Below are 27593 nucleotides of genomic sequence, written 5' to 3'. Positions count from 1 at the left end.
TTACAAATATGCTTTAAAAAAGAAAAAGCAGAAAAGTTACACTTAATGTTCAAATTTATGTAACTGTAGTCCCAATATAGTTTCCTTTTTTTTTTTTTAAAGATTTATTTATTTACTTGACACACAGAGAGAGAGGGACAGAGCACAAGCAGGGGGAGCAGCAGGCAGAGGGAGAAGGAGCAGGTTTCTCTGCTAGCAGGGAGCCCGATGCAGGGCTTGATCCAAGGACTCTGGAATCATGACCTGAGCAGAAGACAGACGTTTGACTGAGCTACCCAGGTGCCCCCCAATATAGTTTCTGTACTTGAAATGGCTTTAGGCCACCTGCTGATGCCTCTGAGGTCCGGACTATCTGGTCAGTTTTCAACTGGCAATTCCATGTTCCTATGTCTGTTCAGATGCCAAGGGAGCTGAGGTTCAGCTCGTAATCTTTTGGAATGTTTCGAGATTATTGCCACCCCTCCACAGTCAAGCTGACCAACTTCTTTTGCTCACTTGTATCATTCTAGTCTTTAAAAATTTTTTTTCTCATAAACATGTGCAGTAATTCTAACAAAGGGTTTGCTTTTTACCCAATAGAGGAGGTTACATTTTTTTTTAAGATTTTATTATTTTTTTTAAGATTTTATTTATTTATTTGACAGACAGAAATCACAAGTAGGCAGAGAGGCAGGCAGAGAGAGAGAGGAGGAAGCAGGCTCCCCGCCAAGCAGAGATCCCGATGTGGGGCTTGATCCCAGGACCCTGGGATCATGACCTGAGCTGAAGGCAGAGGCTTTAACCCGCTGAGCCACCCAGGTGCCCCTTAAGATTTTATTTTTAAGTCATCTCTACACCCGACGTGAGGCTCAAGCCCTCAACCCCGAGATCAAGAGTCGCACGCTCTGCTGATTGAGCCAGCCAGGTGTCCCCAGGTTAGCTTATTTTTGATGCTGGGAACTAAACCCTATCCCAGGACCCTTACAGGATTGTTACTGCCGTAGGCAATGTCATGCTTTTAAATTCAGCTTATGAAAGTCTTTATTCTTTTTATAAATCCAGGTAGGATTGCCAGATAAAACACAGGATAGGATGTCCAATTAAATTTGAATGATCTAAAAGTCAAATTTACCTAGGGATGCCTGGGAGGCTCAATCAATTAAGCGTCTGACTCCTGATTTTGGTTCAGGTCATGATCTCAGGGTCCTGGGATTGATCCCCGAATCGGGCTCTGCAGGGAGTCTGCTTGAGATTCTCTATCTCCCTCCCCCTGCTTGCTCTGTCTCTCTCTAAAATAAATAAATGAGTATTTAAAAAAAAAAAAAAAAGCAAATTTACCTAGTGCCCTGTATTTTTATTTGCTAAATCTAACGAGCCCTACATTCAGCAAACTTAAATAATTGCTTTTAAGGGGTTATAGACCCATTTACAAACAACTTAAACTACTTTTATACATTTAATATACCCCATTTCCTTGTAAACGACTTTAGTTGTCTGAACTAATAAAAAAGCCATCTTTTAAAATGCTAAGTAATTCTCTTCTTTTTTAAAGAATTTTTTAAAGTAGTCTCTACACCCAATGTGGGGCTTTAACCCACAACCCTGAGATCAAGAGTTCCATGCTATACTAACTGAGCCTGCCAGGCACCCCTAAATACTACGTAATTTTAATAAATTAAACTTACAAAACACTGTTAACTCCACATTCTTATAAATGTTCCAGATCCGTGCATGAATTCAGAAAGGCTTCAACATAAAGCCACAACTCTAAATCGATCCCTCTAACTGCACAATTGATGTTAGAGTTACAAGATTGTCAGTTAAATAGTCCAAATCTCTCGTATGTTACAAGTTCATGAAATGCGCATATGTACAAATTCCTTAAGAGGCGCGCGAAAATCACGGACAGCACTCAATTCTAAATCTTCCTCCGGCTGGGAGAGGCCAATTTGCCTAGGAAGGCAATCATCACCCTTTTCCCTCGAGATTCAGAGAAGCCTGTTGTTGGCACCAGCGATCAGCCTGTCACCAGGAGCTCAGGAAACCATTATTTCCTTCCACGTACTATTTGGGGTTATCTCCTTAGGATGCCTGAGTGTGCTCGGCAAGAGATTTAGGCTAGGATGCTGCCTGGATGTATGTTAGTGATACATGTGTGCTTCTCCCTTTTCCCGCCCATCTCTTCAAGAGGGGGTGTCCCAGAGATCCCAATGCTGCCTTCCACTTATTCTCATCACCCACCTTCTTCACAGAAGAATTTTCCTTGCCAAAGTCTGCATATCTCACCCGGGGCTTAGGACTTGACTGGAATTTGCATTTCGGATCGTCCCGTCTCCATGCCCACCTCTCTAAAACTCATTTTGCTTGGGTTGAAATCCTACAGTTCTTGAAAAACCTTCCTTTTTTCGGGTCATACATCTCTCTCAAACATTAAGATCATACCTGATTGAACTGTCATCTCTCTAGGGGCTTTCAATGGCTCTTAGTCCTTCAAGTCCAAGGATATTTTATGGACCCATTCCAGCAGACACCACTTGCTCTCCCTGGCAACACCCTACTAGCCTTTGGTGTGTTACACTGTAAATGGTAAAACTGCCTATAACATTATGTAACTCAAAGCAGAGTTGACCTTAATTACGCCCACCAGGGCAATTAGAGAGTCAGAGCCTGGGTGTGTCCCGGGACAGCTGGCTGCAAAACCCCAGTGAGGACAGAAAGCCTGGCCGGATTTCCCACTGACCACTGTCTCACCATCCCCTCCACAGAAGCCTTCCTCACCCCAGCTGCCCTCTGGGTGGACCACTTCCGAGTTATCCATTCTCAGGAAGAGGCATATGGCATGACACTGCAGGGCTGATAACCAGATGTCACAGCTGGTTCCCGACTGGGATAGGAGAGACTCTGCAGGGAATGGTCCCTCAAATACGCAGGCCAATTTCCGCACCAGAGTAACAAAAACAGGGGCCCCTAAAAGACTAGACCCCTTTCTTCATTTCCTTGGGGAAAGAAACCCATGATCTTCAGTTCCTCAGAGAAGTGAAAGTAGCAACAAGGAATCCAGTCATTCCTGTTATCTGCAGGCTTTATAAGTCAGCTGAGCCCAAGGAGGTGGCCCGGAGCCCTCGCACACCAGCCACCGCGGTCCTCTTGCTGAATCAGGAGCCCCGCCAGGATGCCCCGGCTGCCCGCCTTCCCGCTGCTTCTCCTCCTCTCCATCAGCAGTGCCCTGGCCCTGAGGCTCTGCTCCTTTAACGTGAGGTCCTTTGGGGAAGCCAAGAAGGAAAACAAGAATGCCATGGACGTCATCATGAAGGTGAGACCCCTTCTTGCCACAGAGTGCTGGATCCCCCTCATGCCCTCTCTCTGCCTTCGAACTTCAAGAGACTCCGGAGAAATTTCACCCAAGTTAGTCTCTAGGGGGAAGGTAGCAGCTGCCTTTGCATTCGGTCGCAGTACCGATAGCAATAATGCCAATAACCACATCCCCTCTCTGGGCTTCATGTCATCCTCTGAATATGAGGGGCGTTGGGGATCTACGACAGCTCCTCCCTGTGGGATTGTTTGGGGGGTTGTGTGAGTTGGTAAATGTAAAGCTCCTAAAACAGTATCTGGCTCCTAGTAAGCTCCAGGGAAGGGCTGGCTAGTACCATGATTTTTATTACCATTTACTAAATGCCCCCGCCAGGCACCACAAATACACGATTTCGTTCCATCACTCTCAAGAAGGAGGGTTATTACCCCCCATGAAGAGATGAACAACAAAAGGTGTAGTGACCTCATGTAAGTGGTGGGTGGGTGGAGGGGGAGCTGGGATGCCAGCCCAGCCTGGTCTTTCTATCTTTTTATCCATCAATACAGCACAGATTTCTTTCTTTTCCTTCCTTCCTTTCTTCCATCCTCCCTTCTCTCCCTTCCTTCCTTCCTTTCTTTTCTTTTTCTTTCCTTCCTTTTTCTCTCTCTCCTTCCCTCTTCCCCACCTCTCCCTCCTTTTCCACCTTATACCCATCAACCTTTTCCCAACTACCAATTCTAAACTTTCTCTCCACTTAGATAAGACCTCCCTGGGTAGTATGACCAAGGTCCGGAGTGGCTGCTCACGCTTCTCTGGAGTCAACTAACTGTCTTTACCTGACACGTTAACTAATCTCTGATGATGCTGGGAGCTGAAATCTTTTGCAGGACTCTGTCTGGGTATTATCACCTTAGAAAATCCTGTGGGCACTGTGATATGGTGGGAACACCTCGAGCCTTGGGTTCAGATCCTGCCCAGCAGCTGTGTGAGCAAGCTCGGGAATTCCATTCTCCTCCCTGAGCCTCTGGGCCTTTCAGAAATTGGGCCTTACACAACCCATGACACTGGTTGGCAGAGAGAACTCAAGGTGTGGAAGGGCCCCAGGAGAGCCTGGGACGGGGCAGATGATCACAAACAGAGCCGCTACTGTTGGGATTAATACACAAAATGGATTAGAACAAGCACTACACGCTCTGTTCTTATTTAGATCGCCCTCTCCCTGGTTGGCCCTGCCCTTTGGATGGCACCCAAGGCCTTCCAGCGGCGGTCGTTTAACCAGAACAACCATGCCCAACTTGTGGGAGCCGAGACTCCCTGGCACAACGGGGAGCTCTGACGTGCTGGGAAACTATTTTCCCTGCTTCCTTGCACGAGGGCACATGGAGCCTGGGTACCTATGAGTTCCCTAGTGCCGATCGCCTTCCTCACTTATTCTACCCAGGAAAAGTCATCACAATCTTAAGAGGCTGTCTTTTTGGTTCGTGGAGATTCCATCATTGGGGCCCTATACTTAGCACCTCCCTGGAGCTGCCATGTCCTAGAGAGCCGACTGATGGACAGCCCATCACACCAAACACCAAGCACATGGGAAGTCTCTGTCAAGGAATCCTTACCTAACCCCACTGCTGCAAAACCATCCCGTAAACAGAGGCCATCCCCAAACACTGCCAGAGCCAAGGAGAGCACTTACAGTGAAACCCGAACCCAGATATTCAGGGCAGTAATATTCACAGGGCCTTGTGTCTGCGTACCTGCTCCTGGCCAGGAATTTTCTTTCCTTCCTTTCTCTTCCTTCCTTCCTTCCTTTCTTTCTTTCTTTCTTTCTTTCTTTCTTTCTTTCTTTCTTTCTTTCTTTTCTTTCTTTTCTTTCTTTCTTTCTTTCTCCTTCTTTCTTCCTTCCTTCCTTCCTTCCTTTCTTTCTTTCTTTCTTTTTCTTCCTATCTATCTATCTATCTATTTATCTATTTGAGAAACAGAGGGAGAGAGAGCGCAGGAGAGAGGAGCAGAGGGAGAGACAGCCTCCATACTGAGCAGGAAGCCCAATGTGGGTCTCCATCCCAGGACCCTGGGATCACGACCTGATCACGACTTGAGCCAAAGGCAGATGCTTAACCAATTGAGCCATCCAGATGCCTCCATATTCTTATTTAATATTATGACATAGGTGACATTCCCTCCACTTTGTAACAGAGAAGGCCGACTCAGAATGGTGAAGTGCCTTACCCAGGATTCCCTAGCAGGCAAGCAGAAGAGCCAGGATCCAATCCAGCCATATGAACCAACCCTATTAGAGAAGATGCCTTTTCCACCCTTCCATACTGGCTTGATCACTTTGGAGATGAGCCCAGCTTCATCATGCTGTTGTCTATGACCTTCATCAGGAAGGTTAGAGAGTGAAGGAGATCTGCCTTCTCCATCTTGGATTTGCTGGCTGGCACCATGGGCAGTTCTCCAGATGCCAAATCCTGCCTGGGCAAGGCTGCTTCTGTCCCATTCCTCAGTTTGTGTCCTTAAAGAGCAAAGTTTGTTCATCCAACAAATACTGAAGGTAGGCCAAGTACTTGATGCTCTGAGGCACTCGGGTTGAGATGGGGGACCTGGGAGGCATCATCTCCCACAGCACATGGTACTTATAATTTTGGGAGTGCTTATTGTTAGCCAGGCCCTTATCAGGCAGCATCCAAGTTCAGCCTCACAACCCCTCTGGTTGCCTTTTGCACATGGGCAAGTGGAGTTCACAGCGGAGAAGGACATAGTCCCTGGTCATGGAGCCAGTAAGTGTGAGAGCAAAGGCTGGGACCCTGGCCTAACGGACCCTCTCTGGGCTCTGTCCCCTCCTGTACTGTGCTGTTCCCTGTTCAGAGGCACAAAAGACGGTTTCATAGGCTGCTCTTGGCCCCAGAGTCTTCATAAGATTTCTTTAGACTGCCCCTTCCCGTCTTTCCAGGCCCACTCACAGCACAATACCGCTTGCTGGGAACGCTTCACTGCTGGCTGTGCTCAGCCTTTCCTCCCTCCCATCTGTGAAGAGAGTCAGGAAAATCTCAAGTTTCAGGTCTGGAAGGGCCTTCTGGGGGGCCTTCCATCTCTGGAGGCTCATTCTGAGGAGATAGATTCAGGGGAGAAGTATTTTTTCCTGGCCTGAAATGGGGGCAGGGAAAACATGTATCAGTGATAAGATTTGAAAAGTGAGTATTTAATCACTGTGGGGAAAATGCTCAGAACATCACTGAGGCTGAAAAACAAGAACAAAAAAACCAAGCAGACCCAAACTGTGTGATAAACATTGCCCCACTGTTTGCAGAGCTTCTTCTCCAGGCCAGGGACTGGACTGAATGCCTAATATCTATCCCAAATCCCCATGAGGAGGATTTCATCCCAGGTTATAGATGAGCAATCTGGTGGATTCGGGGAGCTTAAGTGACTTGCTCAGGGTCACACAGCTGGTGAGCAATAGAGTCAAGATATGAATCTGAGGCCATTTGATGCTAACTCACGGGAGTTATTTTGATGTCATTTTGTAAATATAAGTACAGAAATCATGTGAGAAGTGTCTGGGTGATGGGTTTAAAGGTCATCAGGTGATTTTTTAATAGTCTTTTCTGTATTTTTCAAATTTCTACAATAAGCAACATTATTTTTATAATTAGAAAACTGTTAACAAAATTATTTTTTAAAGCACTGGCTAGGAAATTTATTCCCGTTTTTCTTATGCTGCCATAAAGAAGAGTCAAACACAGGAAGGTATTTGTGCTTTATACACTGGGCTCAAATGGCTCCAGTATGGCTCCCTGGGCCCCCCTCCCTCTCTCTCCTTCCCTCCCCTCTCTCTTTCACTCATGCCAGATGCTGTAGAGTTGTGAGTAAAGTAAGGCCTCACAGGTCATCTGGGACACAGCAGGCCCCTGACAGAATTTTGTTGGATGGATAAACAAGTGAGTGGAGAGATGGGTGGGAGGATGGACGGACTGTTAAAGTTCTAGGGTTCGTCCCCAGGAGAACTCCGATGATGAGATCCATCGCTCACTGCGCTGTAGGTTCCAGCCTATAGGAAATTCGTCCAGAGGTTCAGAGGCAAGTACTCAAGGGACATGGAGGTCCGCTGGAGTAACTGCTGGAGATGTGGGGCTTTGGAGTGGTTTATTTTGTGCGGGCAAAAGAGCTGTAAGCAGGGAATCTAAAAGCTCAACCTTTCTGCTCAGGAAATGCAGTCTGAACCCTGGTCCATTTTTGCCCTGCACCTGTGGATGACATTCAAAAGGAGCAATCACAGGAATATGGTGATTACTTTGGCTGTTGAGCAAGTGGTCAAGAGGGGCTCTGTAGCAGATGATCCCATTATCCATATTCACATGATGTTCAGTTTACTTAGCCACGCTGAGGCTGAATGCCCAACTATATATACAGTGGGGACAGTAAGAAGACCTGCATCAAAGGGTTATTATAAATTCAGTGAGTCGATGGTAAGAGCTAACACTTATCTTTTTTTAATATTTTACTTATTTATTTGACAGAGAGAGAGAGCACAAGCAGGGGAAGAGGCAGGCAGAGGGAGAAGGAGAAGCAGACTCCCTGCCGAGCAGAAAGCCTGGATGCAGGGCTCGATCCCAGGATCCTGGGATCATGACCTGAGCCAAAGGCAGATACTTAACCAACTGAATCACCCAGGCACTCTGCAGTTTTCTTTTTTAAATAACACTTTTAATTTTTTAAAATTAGGTATAATTTTTTAAAATATAAACTCAGAATTTTGAAACTAATTTTATTAAGTAAAAAATAGTCATTAGGGACTATTTTGAAAATACAGAAACATATAAAGAAGTGTTATCCTATCACTGGAAGATAAGAACTATTGGCATTTAAGACATTATGAGCATTTTTCTACACAAAAATAAATACATAAATTTGCATCTGTTTTTCAGCACGGAGACTACCCTCTATCATCAGTTTTGTATCCTGCTTTTATATCAGAAGCATTTCACATGCTGTTATTGTTTATATATTTATTTTGTTAATAATTCTTTTAAAACATGACTTTTTCAAGCAGGGGAAGGTGCAGAAGGAGACAGAGAAAATCTTAAGCAGGCTCCACACCCAGCACAGAGCCCAGCATGGGGGTCGATCTCACAGCTATGAAATCATCACCTGAGACGAAACCAAGAGTCAGACGCTCAAAAGACTGAGCCATTGAGGGACCCATTCACATGACTCTTAATTCTATATAATGCCCTATGCTATCTTTCATTTAATGGTTTCCTATTCGGGGATACTTGGGTTGTTTCTAATTTTGTTGTTGTCATTGTTGCAATGTATCTTCCTCTTTGATCTATACAAGTTATAATAATAGCAGTAATAATTTACTGTGTGCCTCCTATACGGCTGGCACTGCTCCAAGTGCCCAATTAATCCTCCAGCAACCCTGTGAGGGAAGAACTATCATCATTCCAATCTATAGATGAGGACACTGAGATGCAGAGAGGCAGTAGATATTACATTACGATAGGAGACCTTCCTCCAGGTGGGAAAACTAGGCCAAAGGGTAAGTACATTCTCCAAGGCTTTTGATCCATACTTTAAAGAGTATTTTTAAAAAATATTTTACTTATTTTTAAGTAAGGGGCTCAAACTCACAACCCTGAGATCAAGAGTTGCATTCTCCACCAACTGACCCAGTCAGGTGCCCCTAGATTAAAGTGCCTCCAAGAAAGGTCTGACAGTGACAGGTGACTAAATCAGCAGGCTGGCTTGGTGGCCAGACCCAGCTCTCCCTGTATTTTAACATCATCATGGGCTTTGTAGTCACACGATCCTGAATTCAAATCCCGACTCTACCATCTATATACTGGCTGTGTGACTTCAAACTTTTCACCCAATCACTCTGAGCCTGATTTCTGCTTATGATTATCTCGTAAGGTTGGTGAGGTTCAGAGTTGGCTCACAATAAATGTTAGCCCTTGTAATTTTTATTATTATAATTTTGTTGCCAGGTGAACTGGGGAGACCCGTATCCAGCTGTGTCCCTCTCACTTACTAAGAGCTTAATAAATATTTGTAGTTGTTATTGTGATTATTCAAGCAAAGCCAAGATATAGGACACATGATCATGTGATCATAGGTTCTGGATTCAGACTGCCTATATTTGCCTTCGGTATCGGCCACTTTCTAACTGAGTGACTTTGGGTAGTTTACTTGACTTCCCTGGAGCCCCAGACTCCTCATCTTTACAATGGACTTAACTGGGGTGCCTGGCTGGCTCAATCGGTGGAGGTTGTGACTCTTGATCTCAGGATTGTGAGCTTGATTTTCACATTGGCCATAGAGGTTACTTAAAAATAAAAACTTTAATAAAATAAAATGGACATAACGATATTACCTACCTCAGGAAGTTCCTCACTTGTTTCAGCAATGAAGTTAATTACATTAACCAAATACGAATCCTATACTTAAAACATAGTCAGTGCCCAATACAAGATTTTATTATGTGTAGATTATTTGCCTGAAGACATCTGGGAATTCTGTCTCTGCAGGTCATCAAACGCTGTGATATCATACTCCTGATGGAAATCAAGGACAGCAACAACAGGATCTGTCCCACCCTGATGGAGAGATTAAATGGGTAAAGACGGGGTTGGGGTGGGGGTGGCCTGGACCCCCTGAAGGCTCAAGGTTAAGTGCATGGATATCTGAAAAGCCCGGGGGAACTGAAACTAGCGTGAAAGCCAGCATTGCCCTGACCACCACGTCACATGGCCAACACTGCCCAGGCTTCCAACTCCACTAGCTGCAGTCCTGAGAACTTTCGACTGGCTAGTTTTAATATGATAAAGCAAAATAGAGGAAATGGATGAGGAGCCAAGACAGAGAAACGAAAGAGACAAGAGGTTTTCAGACAAGATGTTGAAATTAGAACTACTATCGTAAAGAAAAGAGTGAGTACAAATATGAAGTTATGATACACCTGCAGGCTGGAATATTACATAGCCATTAAAAACCACGTTCACTACAGAATATGCTAGAGCTAAATATTCAGCATGGGAAGACGACTGCCGTCATCTTGAAAGCAATTCAAAAAAGGTTCTGAACTGTAGATAGAGTGGCCCATTTTAGTGATCACATTACTACTATGCCTGAGTAAGAGTGTGTTTGAGTTTGCATGGGGATAGAGGAGAGAATGGAAGGATAGGCTCCACACTATTAAGAGTGGTTACCTCTGGGTCAGGGAGGTGGGTGTGATTGCAGGACCACTGTGGATGGGGTCATTGAAGAAATAGGGAACATTTACTTTTTATTTTATATACTTGTATATGATTTGAATATCTTACAAAAAGCCTAGATTGATTTTATAACTTCAAAAAACCCCAAAAGATAACGTCCTCAAATAATTTATAATTTTGGATTATAGTTATGATTTACATTCTTTCTCAAACAATAACCAGCAGACCTAGCCACCTGAAAATCACCCCAAAGTGAGTTAAAAAGGCACATTCCAGAACTTCCAGGCTATTGAAAGAGAATGTCTGCGGGATCCCTGAGAGTGATCTTCATCTAAGTAGCCTTCCCGGGTGATTCTGACGCACTCCAATTTTTAAAGACTTTTTTTTTTTTAAGATGTTATTTATTTATTTGACATAGAGTGAGATCACAAGTAGGCCCAGTGGCAGGCAGAGAGAGAGGAGGAAGCAGGTTCCCTGCTGAGCAGAGAGCCCGACGTGGTGCTCAATCCCAGGCCCGGAGATCATGACCTGAGCTGAAGGCAGAGGCTTAACCCACTGAACCACCCAGGCGCCCCAATTTTTTAAAAACTTCTAATATAATGTTTCTTTGTACATACATGATAAGATTACACCACAAACTAGAACATATGATAATATGTACCAAGTAGTTCAATTATGTCAAAAGAAAAAACAAGAAACATTTAAAAGATTCAAAAGCGGTGAATCAAACGGCTGACAACGGCTATCTCAGAGCAAAAATTACAAGGAATTTAAATATGATGTCTTCTATATATTGTCTGTATTTTCCAAGTTTTCTACAACGAGAATGTTACATGCCCTTTCCTTTTTCTTATGATGTATTTTAAACATTCTTAAGAGCACAGAGAAAATGCTAAGAACCATGTAATCTACCATCCAGTACATCTGGCCATTGTTACACTTTTATAATTAAGGAAACTCATGTTTAAAAAAAATAAATAAATTATCAATCCAGCCTCGTTAAGCCCAGCAGGAACAGCCTTGGACACTCTCGTTCACAGAGGCCTCTTGGGCTGGCTCCACCCCCCTCTGGGCCTCAGTTTCTCCTCCAAAAATATGCTTTACCCTCAGCAGCTCTTCTGGTTCCAGATCTGCTCTTTGACGATAGGAAAGGGAATTTAGCACAAGGGTTAGGCACCTACACTACTCTCAGACCTCTTGTGTTTGGATCTTGGCTCTACTATGACTTTGAACAAGTTATTCAACCTCTCCGTACCCCATTTTCCCTGTCTACAAAATGGGGCTAATAATGGAACCCATCTTCCTGGGATGTGGCTGTGATTAAATCCTGCATGTAAGTGGTTGCACTGTGCCTGGCATGTAGCAGGGATCAGTAAGTGCTGGTGGAGTCTATTACTAGTAAAAGGAAGACAATTACGATGGCAGATAGTGGTCCAGAGGGTATCATCGATAGCCCTAACTACATGCCAGGCATCCTGTTAATCCATTTATGTGCACTATTTCATTTACTCCCACAACTGTGGGATTGGTACTTTTACTGCTTCCCTTATAGCTGGGGGAACTGAGACTCAGAGAGGAGGGATCTGCCCAAGATCACCCTGCCAGTAAACGCTGGAGCTTACCTTTGCACCTGGGTCATGTCTGACTCCAAAGCGGGTGCTCTATTCTGAACCTCCTCAGCCTCCCATAGAGGGGCTCTGATCAGTTTTCAGAAGCATGAGAAGACAGGGGGCTCCAGATGCCTCCCCAGAGCATCCTGGGTCGGGTCTTCCCACCCCTATTGCTGTCAGTTCTCCCCGACTTCCCTAGACTGTGCCATGGACTCCAGGCAGAGGCAGGCCTGTTTGTCCCCTTAACCCTTGTAAGCCAGGAGGGGCCTTAATCGCCTCACAGCTGAGTCATTGTGAGCAGTCTGCCAACCCAAAATTTGGCAGGCGAGATTCAGAACAAGGCCCGTCTTCCCAAACTGGAAACCTGGTGGAATCTACTGTCCACACTTCTTGGGCCCCAGTAGCCAGACCTGCCGTAGAAGATGTATCTAGCATGCTCGGGAATTTCTGTAGGGCCTCAGTGGGCTCCTAAAGACCCAATCTGCTATTTTCCAGCAGAACCTAAGAATATGCCACAGCTTAGATATGCCCTAGATCTTTCCGTTTGCGAATGAAGTAAAACTGTGTCAGGCCCTGCCATGGGTGGAGTTATCAGCAGGTTTGGCAAACACACGGGGAGTCCATTTCCCTGGTATGAATGAGTGGTAAGGTAATGGGACTTCAGAGCTATATCTCTAGCCCCCAGGACATAAACAATAGCTGACTTGTGAGAAAATGTTCGGGGGTTTTCAGAGCAGGAGTGAACATCCAATGAAAATGGTACTGGGGGGAGGTGCCTGAGTGGCTCAGTGGGTTAAAGCCTCTGCCTTCGGCTCAGGTCATGATCTCAGGGTCCTGGGATCAAACCCCGAATCAGGCTCTCTGATCGGCGAGGAGCCTGCTTCCCGCGCTCTCTCTGCCTGCCTCTCTGCCTACTTGTAATCTCTCTCTCTGTTGAATAAATAAATAACATCTTAAAAAGAAAAGAAAAGAAAAGAAAATGGTACTAGGAATTCTGCCTTTGAGAAATGTTCAGGAGTAGTGCAGGGACAGGGTGACCTGATAAGTTTTACTCCACCTGGGAGTATGAGGTCAGCCCCAGCCATGAACCAGAGTGGGATCTGGGACTGATCTGTCCTGAATCTTCTATGGTCTCAATCATGTCCCATAGGTACAGGCCAAAGCCTGTGGATTTGGGGTATAAAGGATCTGAGCTCAAATCCCAGCTTTGTACCTGCAAACTATAAAAAATGGGTAACAATACTACCCATCTCCTAAGGGCAAGAGATAATAGTCTGTAAAGATCCTGAGAGATGTCACATTCCTAGTCGATGGTGGCCGTTTTTATTAGACTCCAAGGTTATGACGAATGGCAGCCTTTCTCCACGATACCCTTGGCGATATGGATACAGATTGAAGAGAGGGGAGTTTGCAGTAGGGGAATGCTTATTTTTAAAGATGCAATGTAAAATCTTTATGTTTTCTAGAAACTCAAGAAGACATATAATCTACAACTATGTGATTAGCTCTCGACTTGGAAGAAACACATATAAAGAACAGTATGCCTTTCTCTACAAGTAAGTACAGTCTCGGCTTCCTGGGACATGATTCACTTCGAAACGAGGACTGTGATTTGAATCGAAATGCATTTCTTTTTTTCAAAACCAAATGTGGATCTCTAATGACCTCTAACCAGTTCTCAATATCAAATAATATCAAAATATCAAAATAATTACTGTCGAATTGAGGCTGAAGCAAAGCATCATCTCCTCAAAGGACAAGCACACGCAGCTTCCTGACCTTGAATTTGCTGGTTGGTTCAGTGGCTGCCTGGTCTTGGAGGTCAGTTCTTTATCCTTCACAGTCAAGTTCCAGCCCAGGGATGGAAACCTGAGCTGCCCAGCATGGCTGACTCCGAAACTTCACAGTGTTGTCTTCTTCTTACCCGTAACTGTGTTCCAAGTCTGAATGTTAACTTGTGGCTGCCCCAGAGAACTGGCGCTGTTCTGGTCTCCAGCTTTCAAAGGGCTCTGGCCATTGAGAGGAGCTGACGGAAACTTGTTCTCGAGGGAAAGATCCCTTGCAGGGCAACAGCCTGTCTGGGGGGCCGATAAAGCCACGGGCTATGTCTCTGCTTCTTGAATGAGGTTAAGAAAACAACTGAATCAGCTGGAAGGGCTTCCTTTTTTTTTTTTTTTTTTTTTTTTTATTTCTAGGGAAAAGCTAGTGTCTGTGAAGAAACGCTACCTCTACCATGACTATCAGGCTGGTGATGCAGATGTGTTTTCCAGAGAACCCTTTGTGGTCTGGTTCCAGTCACCCCACACCGGTGAGATCCACAGGCCCCTCCTGCTCATGACTTTCCTGTGATCCCACGAAGGGACAGTAGCCCCGAGTGTGAGCGGGGGTCCCAGGGTTTGCACAGCATCGTTAGGGAGACATTAGACTTGAGATGGCCATTAAGAAGGTCTAATATTTGAATGTTGAGGAGGTAGCCTGGCTTCTCAGAATGCCATGACTCAAGACCTCCTCAGCCTGGAACTCACCTTCAGAAATCAGTGATAACTCTACTCTCTGAGCTTTTAGGCTGATGGAAATTATTTACCATGATTTTTTTCAGTCCCAATCAAATACAACTTCATTTAAAAAAGAGAATCCCAGCGATGGCTAGCAGAGACGAACCCCCAACCTAGAGTCGCCCTCTCCCTCCCCCTCCAATCTCCTCCACAGACTGCCTATAGAGAGGAAATCCAAACAACTACACGTCTGAACTCTGACAACTACACTTGTATAAGCCACTAACAATTATAGATCCCTGACTAGTGCCAGGTTCCTGTAATCCTTGCAACACCCAGCAGGGGAGGACCTAGGATTATCTGCACTTTACATTTGAGGAAGCCAAGGTTCAAACAGGTGGAATCACTGGCCCAAGGTCACTCACTCAGTAGTTGGAACCCAAGCCACTATCTTGGGTGCCCACACTCTTAACCACTGTGCATATCTAACTGCAAAGTCAATAATTAATTTGGTTTGCAGATTGGAGCTATATGAATCAAATTTTTTTTTCAGTGCCTACAACGTTCTGTTCCAGGCACTGGACAGTCAGGCAGACAGGTCCCTGTCCTAGGGAAGTTACGTTGTAGTGGACAAGACAGACACTGACCAAATAAATATCCATAGAACTGTATGTATGTACAGCTGCATATATATTACACAAATATAAACAGCCTGAAGGAGGAACATAACTATTTCTGCCCTGGCTTTGTGAGTACTTCGGGAAAACAAACATGGAAGAATGGTGGTGGAAATTTCCAGTAGAAATAGAGAAGGAGGTGGGGGCTGTTTAGGGCAGAAATGCACTTCAGAGAGCAGGTGTAATAATCACCTTTGTCAGACACACAATTCCCATTTGGCTGACCAGTGTTTGCAGAGCACCCCGCCCCCCCTTCTCAAATAGAGTCTTCAGCGACACATAGCTAATCATGACTAAACAAACCTGTTTATCTTGAGCATCTACCTTTCCTCCTTTCTCTACCTCTCCTCCCAGAGGATGGCATCGCAGCCATGCCCTGTTTGGAATTCTCTCTCTCGTACAAGGAAACATCCTTATGTCCCCTCTGAGATTAAAGATAGAGTTAGCCATTCGTTTATCATTTTTTCCCTTTATTCATTTACTTTTTTCCTTTGTATCATTTAGCCATTCATTTATCATTTTTTTTCCTTTATTCATTTACTCATTCATTCATTCAATCATAAACTCAATCAACAAACATTTTTTAGTCCCTCCCAGGGGCCAGGTACTGTGCTAAGTGCTGGAGCCAAGCCAGTGAGCAAGACAGAGCCAAGGTTCCAGTGGGAAAAACTAAGAAGCACAGCAAGTAACTTCAGAGCAGGAAGGAAGTAAAAGCAGGGTACATTCCATAGGGGGTGAGGGGCCTGCCTTAGATGGGGCAGGCCACAGATGGCCTCTTCAGGGTGACATGGGGTGTGACCTGAAGAAGCCAGTCACTGAGGGCTAAGGCAAGGGCCTTTCCAGGGGGAAGTCCCAGTGAGCACACACAGACTTGGAGGTGGGAAAAGGGCAGGGGTGTTTAGGGGGCCAAAGAGAGGATGGGGAATGGAGTGGAAGCCGGAGGAGGAGAGTGGGAGACACGGCTGGTGGGTAAGTATGGGGTCGTGGAGACAGGCTTCCGGATCTGAGTCCTGACTCCCCACTGTGTGACTTGAGCAGTGATTCCCCACCAGCCCTCAGCTCCTGAGTACGAGTGCGGACCCAGGCACTGGGCAAGGGAACGCCTGGGGAAGAGGCCCTCAGAATATGCCAGCTGCCACCGGCAGGTGGGCAAGGCACGGCTCCCAAGCTCACCCACATTCCCGGATACAGGCTCGCTCAGTCCCTCCTGGTGGGGAGGTTTTCAGCTATTTCACAAAGGCTGTTTTAAAAAATACATAATTTTAGAGGGTTTTTTTTTTCCAGATTACAAAAGAAACGTAAACTGATAAGCCTCAATTTTTTTAACAAGAAAAAACTTTTTTCTTCTGTACAAAAGCCAAAGAGACTTATTTTTTAAAAAGTGGAAAATACCATTTTTCAAAAAATGAGAAAATAAAAACACCCACAATGTCAGCAAGGAGGCCTGATTACCAGCTTTCTCTTGGCCGGGCAGGTGAATGGGTGAAAAATGAGGCTTTCATGCGCTGAGAACAGCAGCCCAATGGTCCAACAACATTCACAACTCAGCCACTGGCTGGCTGGCCCCTCCAGAAATGAGAGGACCCAGGCAGTGCAGTCTGGGCCTTCCGGAAGGACAGCCTGTTTCTCTCCAGCAGTGTTCTCTGAACCTGTTCCTGTTCAGGAAAGTGTGCGTGTGACCTCCGCCTCTTTCCTGTTCCTCAGCTGTCAAGGACTTCGTGATTGTCCCCCTGCACACCACCCCTGAGACCTCCGTGAAAGAGATAGATGAGCTCGCTGATGTCTACTGGGATGTGAAACGCCGCTGGAAGGCAGAGGTGATGACCCTCTGTGTCTGTTGAACTCCCCTCTAGCAGAGGCAGAATCTGGTTCTGGGAAGGGATGAGTGACTCCCCGGGAGAGCGAGGCGGACAGGACATGTGCAGCACAGCACCCTGTTAGAGCCTCATTTTAGGCCTTACCTCGGCCTTAAATATCCTTCTTGCTAAATCTGCCTGGGTCCCGTCCACGTGGGGCTCGGCAATTCATACTCCGCTCCACTAATAATGGCTGCCCCAAATTACGAATAGTGGGAGCCGGGCCTTATGCTGAGGCTGGACATGGACAAGTCAATTTAATCCTCCCAATAACCCCACGATTTACTAACTTTATCATTCTCACTTTGTAATGAGAACAGCGGTCAGGAGTCCTTCACTGCATGGGACAGACTCTCAAAACTGGTTTGTGAAAGGGAGGTGTAATTTATTGGTTCATGTAACTAAAATGTCCAGGAGTAGTTCAGGCATAGTTGGATCCAGTAATCAAGGCTTGTCGCCTCGCTTTCTTTCCATCTCTTTGCCCTCATTTCCTCTGGGTGGGCTCCACCTCTGGGATGGCAAGATGGCCACCAGCAGCTTCCAGCCCACCGACAAACTGTCTGTCCCACTATGCAACAAGTGCCCTGGGGTTGAGTCCCATTGGCCCTGACTGGGTCACATGTCCATCCCTGAACCAATCACTGTGATCAGGGGGGTTGAGAAGCTCCGATTGATTAAATCTGTGTGAGCTTCAGCCCAACCTCATAGACAGAGGTGAAGGACGGAAGTGGATTCTCCAGTGATCTAAGGGTGCTATCTAGGGGAATATATCCACTGTCCTTCTTGGCCTCAATTATTTTCTCACCTAGAAAACAGGGATGCCACCTGTGTAGCTGTGAGGGTCTGTGAAAACTCTTGGCAAGTTCAGAAGTCTTCCAGAGGGCTCTTCCTCATTCCTCTTTCCTCCTTTTGGGATGTGCTCCAGTGACCACCCCCTTCCTCCTCTCCAGATCCACCGTTCAAAGTGCAACATGGGCCAAATAAAGTGGGGGCACAGAGCTAGGACATGGAGAGCACAAGGTGTGTAATTCACTGCTTATTTCTCTTGCCAGGCAAGAGAAAGACTCATTCATTCCTAAAAGTTTGACTTCTTTCAGTCATTTAACAATTTATTGAGCATCTCTTAAATGTCAGGCACTAGGGAGGCATCGATGGCACAAGAGTGAATAAGAGGGGCTACTCTTGTGCTAAGGGCCTTCAGTGAGCCAGATCAGGATTTAATTCTTGACTTTATCACTTGAGCCAATAAGTGGAATGGTCTAGAGCAGGTCACCTTATCCCTCTATCCTGTTTCCACAGGGATTAAAGGTCCCTTCCACCTCCCAGTGTTTATTGTGAGATTTAACTTAAACTTTATGAAACATTTTTTAAAGATTTATTTATTTATTTGAGAGAGAGAGAACATGAGGGGAGAGAGCAGAGGGGAGAGGGACAAGCAGAGTCCATGAGAGCACAAAGCCAGGGGTGGGGCTCCATCCCAGGACCCTGAGATCATGATCTGAGCTGAAATCAAGAGTCAGATGCTCAACCGACTGAGCCACCCAGGCGCCCCAACTTTATGAAACATTTAATGCTTGGCCTGACACATAGTGCGTGCTCAGTAAACTGTGCCTAAAACAATAGGAGCCAGTGGTCACTGGGGTTAAGGATGACATTCTTCCCTCAACCACACTCATCTATCTCCAGGAAAACCATGATCTCTGAGGTCAAAATAAAATGTTTTTGAAGAAAATGTCAAAGTCAGCAACAACCCCAAACAATAGCACTAACTAGGAAATATGGCACTTCCTCTGGATTAAGGAATATTAAAAGATTTTTCCGAAAGCTCTGTAGGGAAAAACACTTCTAAGATCCTGTTGGTGGCCTCGGGGCAAGGGTGGACAACCCATTCTATCACCCCCTCCCTTTCAGGCTCTTCCCACTTCCTCAGTAGACAGAATTTCCACAGGAATAAATTCCCAGCTTACAAACAATAGAAGAGAAAGCATGGTGCCAAAGCTGTCAAACCACCCAAATTCATTTTCCTGCTTGGAAACAAAAAAACGTTGATTCATTCATGTATTTATACCCTCCAGTAGTTTGAGCCAGAAAGATCTGAGGGAATAAATGAGCTGGATTCTTTTATGCCCACCTAACTCAGCATGCTGAATGACACGGATGTGGAGAATAAGACCAGGAGGGAACGGCTGCAGCAAACATCCTACAGCCCCGTGACAACACCTTCCCTTGTACATTCCCACCTGTCAAATACTCATCAAAACCATGACTCCGTTTTCAACTTTAAAAACCAAAAAGAAATCAGGGTGCCCAGGTGGCTCAGTTATTAAGTGTCTCCCATCGGCTCAGGTCATGATCCCGGGGTGCTGGGATTGAGACCCACAGTAGGCTCCCTGCTCAGCGTAGGGGCTGCTGCTCTTTCCCTCTGCCTTCCCCATTTGTGCCAGTGCTTTCTCTCTCTCAAATAAATAAATAAAATCTTTAAAAAAAAACAAAAGAAAAGAAAAGAAAAAGGAATGAAGAAAGATCCTGTATTAGTTTGCTAGGGCTGCCAAAAACTGGGCCATTTAAACAACAGAAAAGTATTCCTCATAGCTCTGGAAGCTGGATGTCCAAGGTCAAGGTGTCAGCAGGGTTGTTTTCTCCTAAAACCTCTATCCTTGGTCTTCCCTCTGTGTCTGTGTCCTAATCTCTTTCAATAATTTTTAAAATTTTTTATAAACATATAATGTATTATTAGCCCCAGGGGTATAGGTCTGTGAATTGCCAGGTTCTAATCTCTTTTTATGAGGGCACCAGTCATACTGGATTAGGGGCCACCCATATAGCCTCATTTAAAGGCCCTCTCTCCAAATACAGTTGCATGAGGTATTAGGTTAGGACTTTAGTACATGAATCTGTGTGGGGGCATTGGGGAGGGGAGGACACAATTTAGCTCGTAATGGAACCCACTGTTTACTGGGCGTGGGAGGTAGAGCCACTGTTAGTGGATCTAAGAAAAAGCATCTGGCAATAATACCTACAAGGTGACAATTCCAAATAACATCTTTCAGAATTTCATTTTCATGGGTGACTTCAATGCTGGCTGTAGCTATGTCCCCAAGAAGGCCTGGAAGAACATCCGCTTGAGGACTGACACCAGGTTTGTCTGGCTGATAGGGGACCAAGAAGACACCACAGTCAAGGGGAGCACCAGCTGTGCATATGACAGGTAGGAGGCACCTGCCCGACACAAGCTAGCCCACATGGTATTTGATATGCCTCAGGAAAGACAACCCACCTCAGTCCATTAGATTTCAGGCCCACCCATTAGGTACTTGTGCAGTGTGCAACCTGCATCACCACGCCAGGGAGCCCTGAGCAGTGTAGCTTAGTGGTGGCTAGTGCTGGCCTAGCTTCAAATCCTGCCTCTACCACTTCATGTCTGTGACCAAGAGACTTAAGCTCTGTGTGTCTTTGCTTCCTGGCCTGTAAGACAGGGATTGTCGTGAAGCCTCATTCATGGAGCCATGAGGAGGAGTAGATGAAGTAGTATGTGTCTTCTCACACAATGCCTGGCAGATGGTAGTGCTCCACACACTCACTGGCTGTTAATTATTTCATCACAAAGACATACCAGAATTTAGTCACTTAAATCCCCCATCATCGAGCTTAGGTTATTGCCAAGAGTTTGCTAGCGTAAGCACTGCTGAAATGGACGATCCACATGAGACCAGTAGAAGAAGGGTCTTTCCACTCTCAGAGCTTTTGCTATATGTTCCTAGACGCAAATACATACCTTTAAGTAACAGCATTCTCAGGGTGCCTGGCTGGCTCAGTCAGTGGAGCATGTGTCTCTTGATTTTGGGATGTGAGTGCAAGCCCCTGTAGGCTGTAGTGCCTACATTAAAAAAATAAAATAAAATAAATAAAAGTACTTATAAGATCTCCCTGGGGATTTTCAGTTAGCTTTCACTTTTGCTCCTTAAATCAGGACATGTGGGAGGCACTCAAAGCATGTGAATGTTCCTGATCTTCCGTGGTTCCCAGAGCCCGGTGTGCCTCCAAAGACGCATGAGATGGCTTCTGCCAGAAGACAGCTGTTCTCACTTCTCTAGTTTTGAGGTTAGGCTTTCACTTCCATCCCACGACCTCCTTTGTTCCTCTTGGAGCTTTCAGGGCTGGTGTGTCCTTTGCAGAAGTCCCTACTCCAGCTCCCAAGAGTGGAAACAGCCCTAGCATTGGGGAAAGGCGAATGGAGGCAGGAAGTCACAGGAGGCTGAGCCACCCCGCAACCTACCGCAACCCTGGTGCCTTCATTCCTCTTCTTACTTTGAGGGCTTGCCAGCTAAGCGGGTTGGAGATGGCCACTTGACCACTCGCCTTGGGCAGGTCAAGGCCGTTCTGCGGCCCCATTCTTCTCCAACAAGGGGGAGGTGATCAAAAATAATGAAGCTGAAGAACAGTGCATCACCAGGAAAGATGCTCACAGTAAATTAGGAGGGGTGGGGGAACAGGTAAAAAAGGTGTTTACTAAAAGAACCTCGGGTTTAGACACATATATGCCAAAGGATGGCAGGATTACATGTGATTTTTTTAAAGATTAATTTCTCATTTTTGCTCTGGATTTTCTATATTTTCTGGACTGGCATATATATTTTATGTTTTTTTAATTTTATTTAATTAATTTATTTGTCAGAGAGAGAGTGCACAAGCAGTGGAAGCAGCAGGCAGAGGGAGAACCAGGCTCCCCTCTGAGCAAGGAGCCCAATGTGGGACTCAATCCCAGGATCTTGGGTTCATGACCTGAGCCGAAGGCAGATGTTTAACTGACTGAGCCACCCAGGCGTCCCTCTTTTATGTTTTATTTAAAGGAGTTATAAATTTCTAGGGCGCCTGGCTGGCTCTGTCAGTAGGACATGCAACTCTTGATCTTGGGATGTGCGTTTGAGCCCCATGTTGGGCATGGAGCCTACTTTAAAAATGAAGAAAATTTAAAAAATTAAAGGGATGTACATTTCTAATTAGGGGAGTAGGATGAAATGGTCTCAATTCAAGTCTATATTCTGTGTTCAAGTATTGACTGAACACATCTCCTGAGCCGTGCCCTCCTGGACATGAAAGCCGCCAAGAGCTGGCTGCACGAGGGGCAGCCTCAGGAGAGCCTCCGACGATCAGCTGACCTGCCCACACATGTCCCCAGAAGCCAGAAACAGAGGCACCTTAACTATGTTGCTCTTGACTCTCTGGGTCTGAAGGATGGCTTGAAGGAATCACCAAGCGAACGGGAAGAGTTTACTTGTGGATTAAGCTCAGAGTTAACCATGGTGCGATTGGTAGCAAACACAGGAAACCAAATCAGTCAGTCGGAATTAGGAAAAGCTCAGTGGATGGTCATGACCTGGCAGTTGACTCACCTTGTCCTTCCTCAGTCAGTTGGTGGGGGCCATGTAGGCCCCAAATGTATCACTCCACGTGGGGTATATTAGAATCCATCTTTCCAAAACTCACTTAACTACCATGTTCCCAGTTTTTGCTGTCGTTAAAAAGCAACTGTACTATGGTTTTTCCCTGTATTTGTCTTTAAATTTATTCATTTGTAATGAAATAAATTAATTTTTAAAGGAAATTTCAGGGGTGCCTGGGTGGCTCAGTGGTTAAGTGTCTGCCTTCAGCTCAGGTCATGATCCCCAGGGTCCTGGGATCGAGCCTCATGTTGGGCTCCTTGCTCAGCGGGAAGCCTGCTTCTCCCTCTCTCACTCCCCCTGCTTGTGTTCCCTCTCTCGCTGTGTCTCTCTCTCTCTCTCTCTCTGACAAATAAATAAATAAATAAAGGAAATTTCATACTAAGGTAAGAAAATAGCATTATTTGTCATAAATCGAAAATAACTAAAAACATAAGCCCAGTGAAACTGAACAATGTTAAATTCTGCCTTAATTATCTTGCTTGCAGAGTGCTTGGTGATTACAGCCTTCTCTGTCTTGGTTAAAATGGGAGCTTAGAGTGTTATTAAAGATAAGCCAGGGACGCCTGGGTGGCTCAATGGGCTAATCGTCTACCTTCAGCTCAGGTCATGATCTCAGGATCCTGGGATCAAGCTCTACGTCGGGCTCCCTCCCTACTGAGCAGGGAGCATGCTTCTCCCTTTCCCTCTGCCCTCCACACCCCCACCCCATGTGTGCTCCCAATCTCTCACTCTAATAAATAATTAAAATATTTTTTAAAAAGATAAGCCAGTACCTTTCTTCATAACCGAATCAGGAAAAGTGAAAAATAATTGCAAGGGGAACAACATTCTCAGTATGTAAGTCATTGATCCATGATATGGTGTCCATGTTTCATACAAAATCTTTTCTTCCACCTACAGGGCTACTGCCCACACAGGGAAACACTGTGTGCTGGTGCCCACAGAGCCCCAGTAGGGGATGAGCCAATTTCCCCAATCTTAGGCACTGTCCTAAGGGAGACAAAACCAGGCCTGGAGTTTGAACACCACATGAAAGAGCCAGGCTGCTCAGTCAATTCCAGAGGTCAAACAGGAAACTTGGTTTATTTCACAAATCAACGAGGTGGATTAATAGGACTGTCTTCTCCCCCTTTTCTCCAGGATCGTGCTTAGAGGACAAGAGATCGTCAACTCTGTTGTTCTCAAATCAAACAGCACCTTTAACTTCCAGAAAGCTTATGGGTTGACCGAGGAGGAGGTACAGCTGCCATCTTTGTTTTTCTGTACCACTGTCCTGGGAGATGGGTTGGTGTCACCCTTTGAGGCCACCACTGGAGATACAACATAGGGCCATTGGACCCCGAGTCTCAAAGTCTATGATTCATTCTGTGGCTTGAAGACCTACTAAATTTCTGGTTGAGCTGGTCCAAGGATGACACTCACTAGTGTGTGTTCTACTGCATGACTTTAGGTGTTTTATCTTCCCACCTTGAGCCTGAATTTGTTCACTAAAATGACAGTCTCTGAATTCCCAAATTCATCTCCCTTTTCTCTTTATAGGCTTTGGAGGTCAGCGACCACTTTCCAGTTGAATTTAAACTACAGTCTTCAAGGGCCTTCACCAACAGCAAGAAATCTATCTCTCCGAAGAAGAAAAAGGTCCGACGCTCCTAGATACAAAGGAGCCATTGTACTAACCATTTCTTATCTCTAAATAAAACAGCTCTAAGAGGCATGGGCTGCTGCCTGCACTCAGGAAACAAGTCCAACAGCTTTCATTTTCAACGTGAATTTAATCTCCCTTGAATTGGGGGTGCCTGGGTGGCTCAGGCAGTTAAGCGTCTGCCTTCAACTCAGGTTATGATCCTGGGGTCCTGGGGTCCTGGGGTCCTGGGCTGGGCAGGGAGCCTGCTTCTCCCTTTCCCTTTGCCCCTCCCCCTCTTGTGTTTTGTTTATTTTTTTCTCTCTCTCTCTCTCAAATAAAGAAATAAAAATAAATAAAAATCTTTAAAAATTTTTGTCAAGTTGGGAGGAGAGTCTTCTATTATCCTACTTGGGCTATACCTTCCCTGAATTACCCAAAAGGAAACTGGAGGCTTTTGCAGTCCTAAAGGATAGTCTTCATGTCCCAAGGAGAGCCCCATCAGCTGTCACTGCCTCTGCTCAGCCCTGCCATGAAAGAGGCTGCCGGAGGAGGAAGAATGTTGGCTTTCAGTCATGGAGTGGATCCTAGTCCACAGGAAATGACCAGGAAGGCCAAGGCCTCCATTGCACCCCATGATTTGGGCCCTTCACTCTCTGAGGAATCTACCTCCTCTTGTCTGAGGTCAGGATGGTGATCATGTCTCACAGGGATCAAGAAGGAAGGTTATCCCATCTGGTCTCCCTGCCTCTAAATTGTCCTCCAACTCAGCCAGCCCAGTACCTACAGTGCCATCCTTTGAAATTCCATTCTGACCATAGTCTACCTGCACTCCCATTCCTGCTTCTAAATCCCTCAGACACTCCCATCACCCACCTGGAGAGAGCCCAGAGGTTTTGGATGCCTACAAGGGTCTGTATTTTGTGGGGTATCATGTCAGCCTTGCCTTTGTCCCACCTTGCACTTTGTGCCCCACAGGACTGCCCCTTCCCTGCACGTTCCAAGTCTCCCTCCTCCTAGGCTTTGAGGAGGCTAGCTGGCTGGCAGAGACTCAAGTATTTTGTTACCATTCTGCAACCAAAGAACTGCAGAGGAGTCCTGCCGAGAAGCACCATTTCACCTGTATCCATGGTGACCATTTTTGTTTGTTTGGCTTTGCTTTCTCTTGTATTGTTTCTTTTGTTCAAATAGTACCTGGGCATGGCTAAATATGCAGGCATTCCAAGGCATAAGCAGTGATAAGGATTGCTGCCCTGGGACCCCACCCCCTAGTTTCCTGTGTCAGAACCAACTCCTCTTACCAGCTTATGCATTCTTTCAAGAAAATCTATGAATAAATCAGCACCATGACTCCCCAAAATAGAGCATTAGCATCCTATAAGCAGGGTCCCACCCCCTGATTATTTTCCTTAATATATCAGGGACGATGTGACTTTTGATATAAGAAAGAAACCATGAGCCTGATTTTTAAAATTTGGTTGCATCTGAGCAAGGGAATAAAATCAAAAGGGGTTGGCTTAAATGGGAAAATTGTTTCTCCCCAAAAACCCAATGAACCTCAGAGCTCTTGTTGGAATTGGGGGTGGGGGCAGGTGGCAAGGCTATAAAGCTTCTGTCACGCCTTCTGAATAGGGCTCACTGGCCCAGGAAAACTTCCAGTTTCTAAGGTCCACAATGGTCAAGGATTCCCAAAGGAACATATTTGGAGGAGAGGATCATGCTTTTGCCCTAAAGGCTAGCAGCACAGTGAGACAAGAGCCCTGTGCTTGGTGGGGAAAAGTTGGCCGGACACTAAGTGAGCTTGTCAATGGCTCTGAGCTGGTCTCTGCTACCCTGTGGCCTCCTTGGTGACAAGACATCCCTCTATCCCTGCATTGAAGCAGCTTCCCAGAGCCACAGGCCCAGCCAGCTCCCATTCCGGGCAAACTCTGCCCGACAAGAAGAGACGAAGTGAGGCTGGAGTGAGGCTGCTTCTTTCTGGTCACAAACTAACAGAGCCACTGACATGCTCCCATCCCTCTGGGTCATCTGGTCTGCCTGGGGCAAGGAACCCTTGCACCTTTTTGGGGAAGGAGGGTATACCCTGGTTGTGTGTATAACCTTTCAGCTTTGGCTTTGTCCAGAGGGTTTGAAACTTGTGTGCACCAGAATCCCAGAGAACCTGTTATGCTGATCCCAGGCCCCAGGCTCCCAGAGTCCGTCTCAGAAGCTTGGAGTGGGGGCAGGGTGGGAGCCTGCATTTTTTTTTTTAATTTGTGTATTTATTATACATATAGAGAGAGCGTGCATGCACATGAGCAGGGGTGGAGGACAGAGAGAAAGGGACAATCAGACTCCCCACTGAGCAGGGAGTCCAACACAGGACTCGATCCCAGGACCCTGAGATCATGACCTGAGCTAAGGCAGACGCTCAACCAACCGAGCCATCCAGGTGCCTCAGGAACTGCCTTTTCAACAAGCTCCCAGGTGACCTGAGGATGAGACTTTTCTTTCATTCTTTATCGAGGGACCAGATCTTGAACTCACTCTCCCAGCTCTGCTTTGGGACAAGAAGTGTAGCATGATGCAGGACTCTGGCTCACGCTGGAGTCATACTCTGCACCACCTTGGAGCTCTGGGATGCTGAGCCGCCCACTTGCCCTCAGTTCCCTTATGTCTAAAATGAGGGTAATGAGAGAACCAACCTCAGAGATGAAGTTTAAGTAATGAATGTAAAATACCAACTACGTGCCTCACACTTAGTAAGCCCTCCACAATGGAGGCTGTACTTTTCATAATAGGACTTGCTCCATCAAAGGATGGCCCACCTGCAGCCTTTGGGTACACAGGTCTCTCATTTCACTGCTTTGAATTGTTGCCATATGAGGAATCAGACTAAGGTTCCATTGTTTTATCTTTGACCACAAAAAGCATTTCGGCAAGTGAGACTTGAGACATGGAGATGCGTCTCCATCCAGGCCCTGTTATTATCGTTTTCTATTCAACACCCTTTCCTGCCGCAAACACAGAGACCCCTCTTTGCTGTTCTGTGTTAGTGTTTAGTATTCCCCGTCCTGTCCCTGCTGGGATGGGAGACCGGGGTGGGGAGTACAGGGAGCTTCTCTAATTCAGCAGCCCTGGCTCTTATCTTTCCCTTGGATTGGAGAAGCGAGTATAAAGGGCAGCTGTCAAACCAGGAAAGGAAAAGGTGACAGACTAGAGGCCACATCTGTCTTCCCTCCTGGAGGGAGCAAAGGGGCCTGGCCAAGGCAGGTGTGCGGGTGAGAGACGTTTCCACCTGCATGGGCTGACCGAGTCTCCCCATTAAGGCATCCACCCCATGGTCCTGAGGACAGAGGCACGGTAAGGAGCCCGCATTCCCATGTCGCTTACTCACAGGTCGCATCTGGGAGAAGGAACGCGTAA

The 27593-nt window shown here is 46.0% G+C and overlaps 1 protein-coding gene across 1 annotated transcript; it reads left to right on the top strand.

The window, feature by feature from the left end:
• The first annotated feature begins 2883 nt into the window (after positions 1-2883).
• On the top strand, positions 2884-24283 carry DNASE1L3 (deoxyribonuclease 1 like 3). The gene is made up of 8 exons (XM_032868421.1): positions 2884-3292; positions 9799-9887; positions 13562-13651; positions 14291-14403; positions 16972-17084; positions 20174-20331; positions 23708-23804; positions 24107-24283. The coding sequence occupies exons 1-8, from the start codon at positions 3152-3154 to the stop codon at positions 24218-24220; spliced, it is 915 nt and encodes a 304-aa protein (XP_032724312.1). The 5' UTR covers positions 2884-3151; the 3' UTR covers positions 24221-24283.
• Positions 24284-27593: the final 3310 nt, after the last annotated feature.

This window comes from Lontra canadensis, unplaced genomic scaffold, assembly GCF_010015895.1.
Source record: "Lontra canadensis isolate GAN:19392208 unplaced genomic scaffold, GSC_riverotter_1.0 scaffold35, whole genome shotgun sequence".
Classification (NCBI taxonomy): domain Eukaryota; kingdom Metazoa; phylum Chordata; class Mammalia; order Carnivora; family Mustelidae; genus Lontra; species Lontra canadensis.
Note: the sequence above shows the minus strand (reverse complement) of the source record. Positions and strands in the feature narration are given on the sequence as shown.

What these genes read in the sequence shown, in the direction of transcription:
- DNASE1L3 (XM_032868421.1), top strand. Translation starts at nt 3,152, where the DNA reads ATGCCCCGGCTGCCCGCCTTCCCGCTGCTTCTCCTCCTCTCCATCAGC. An exon ending in CAGTATGCCTTTCTCTACAA is followed by an intron (nt 13,652 to 14,290) that starts GTAAGTACAGTC and finishes TTTTATTTCTAG; the next exon opens with GGAAAAGCTAGTGTCTGTGA. An exon ending in GTTCCAGTCACCCCACACCG is followed by an intron (nt 14,404 to 16,971) that starts GTGAGATCCACA and finishes CCTGTTCCTCAG; the next exon opens with CTGTCAAGGACTTCGTGATT.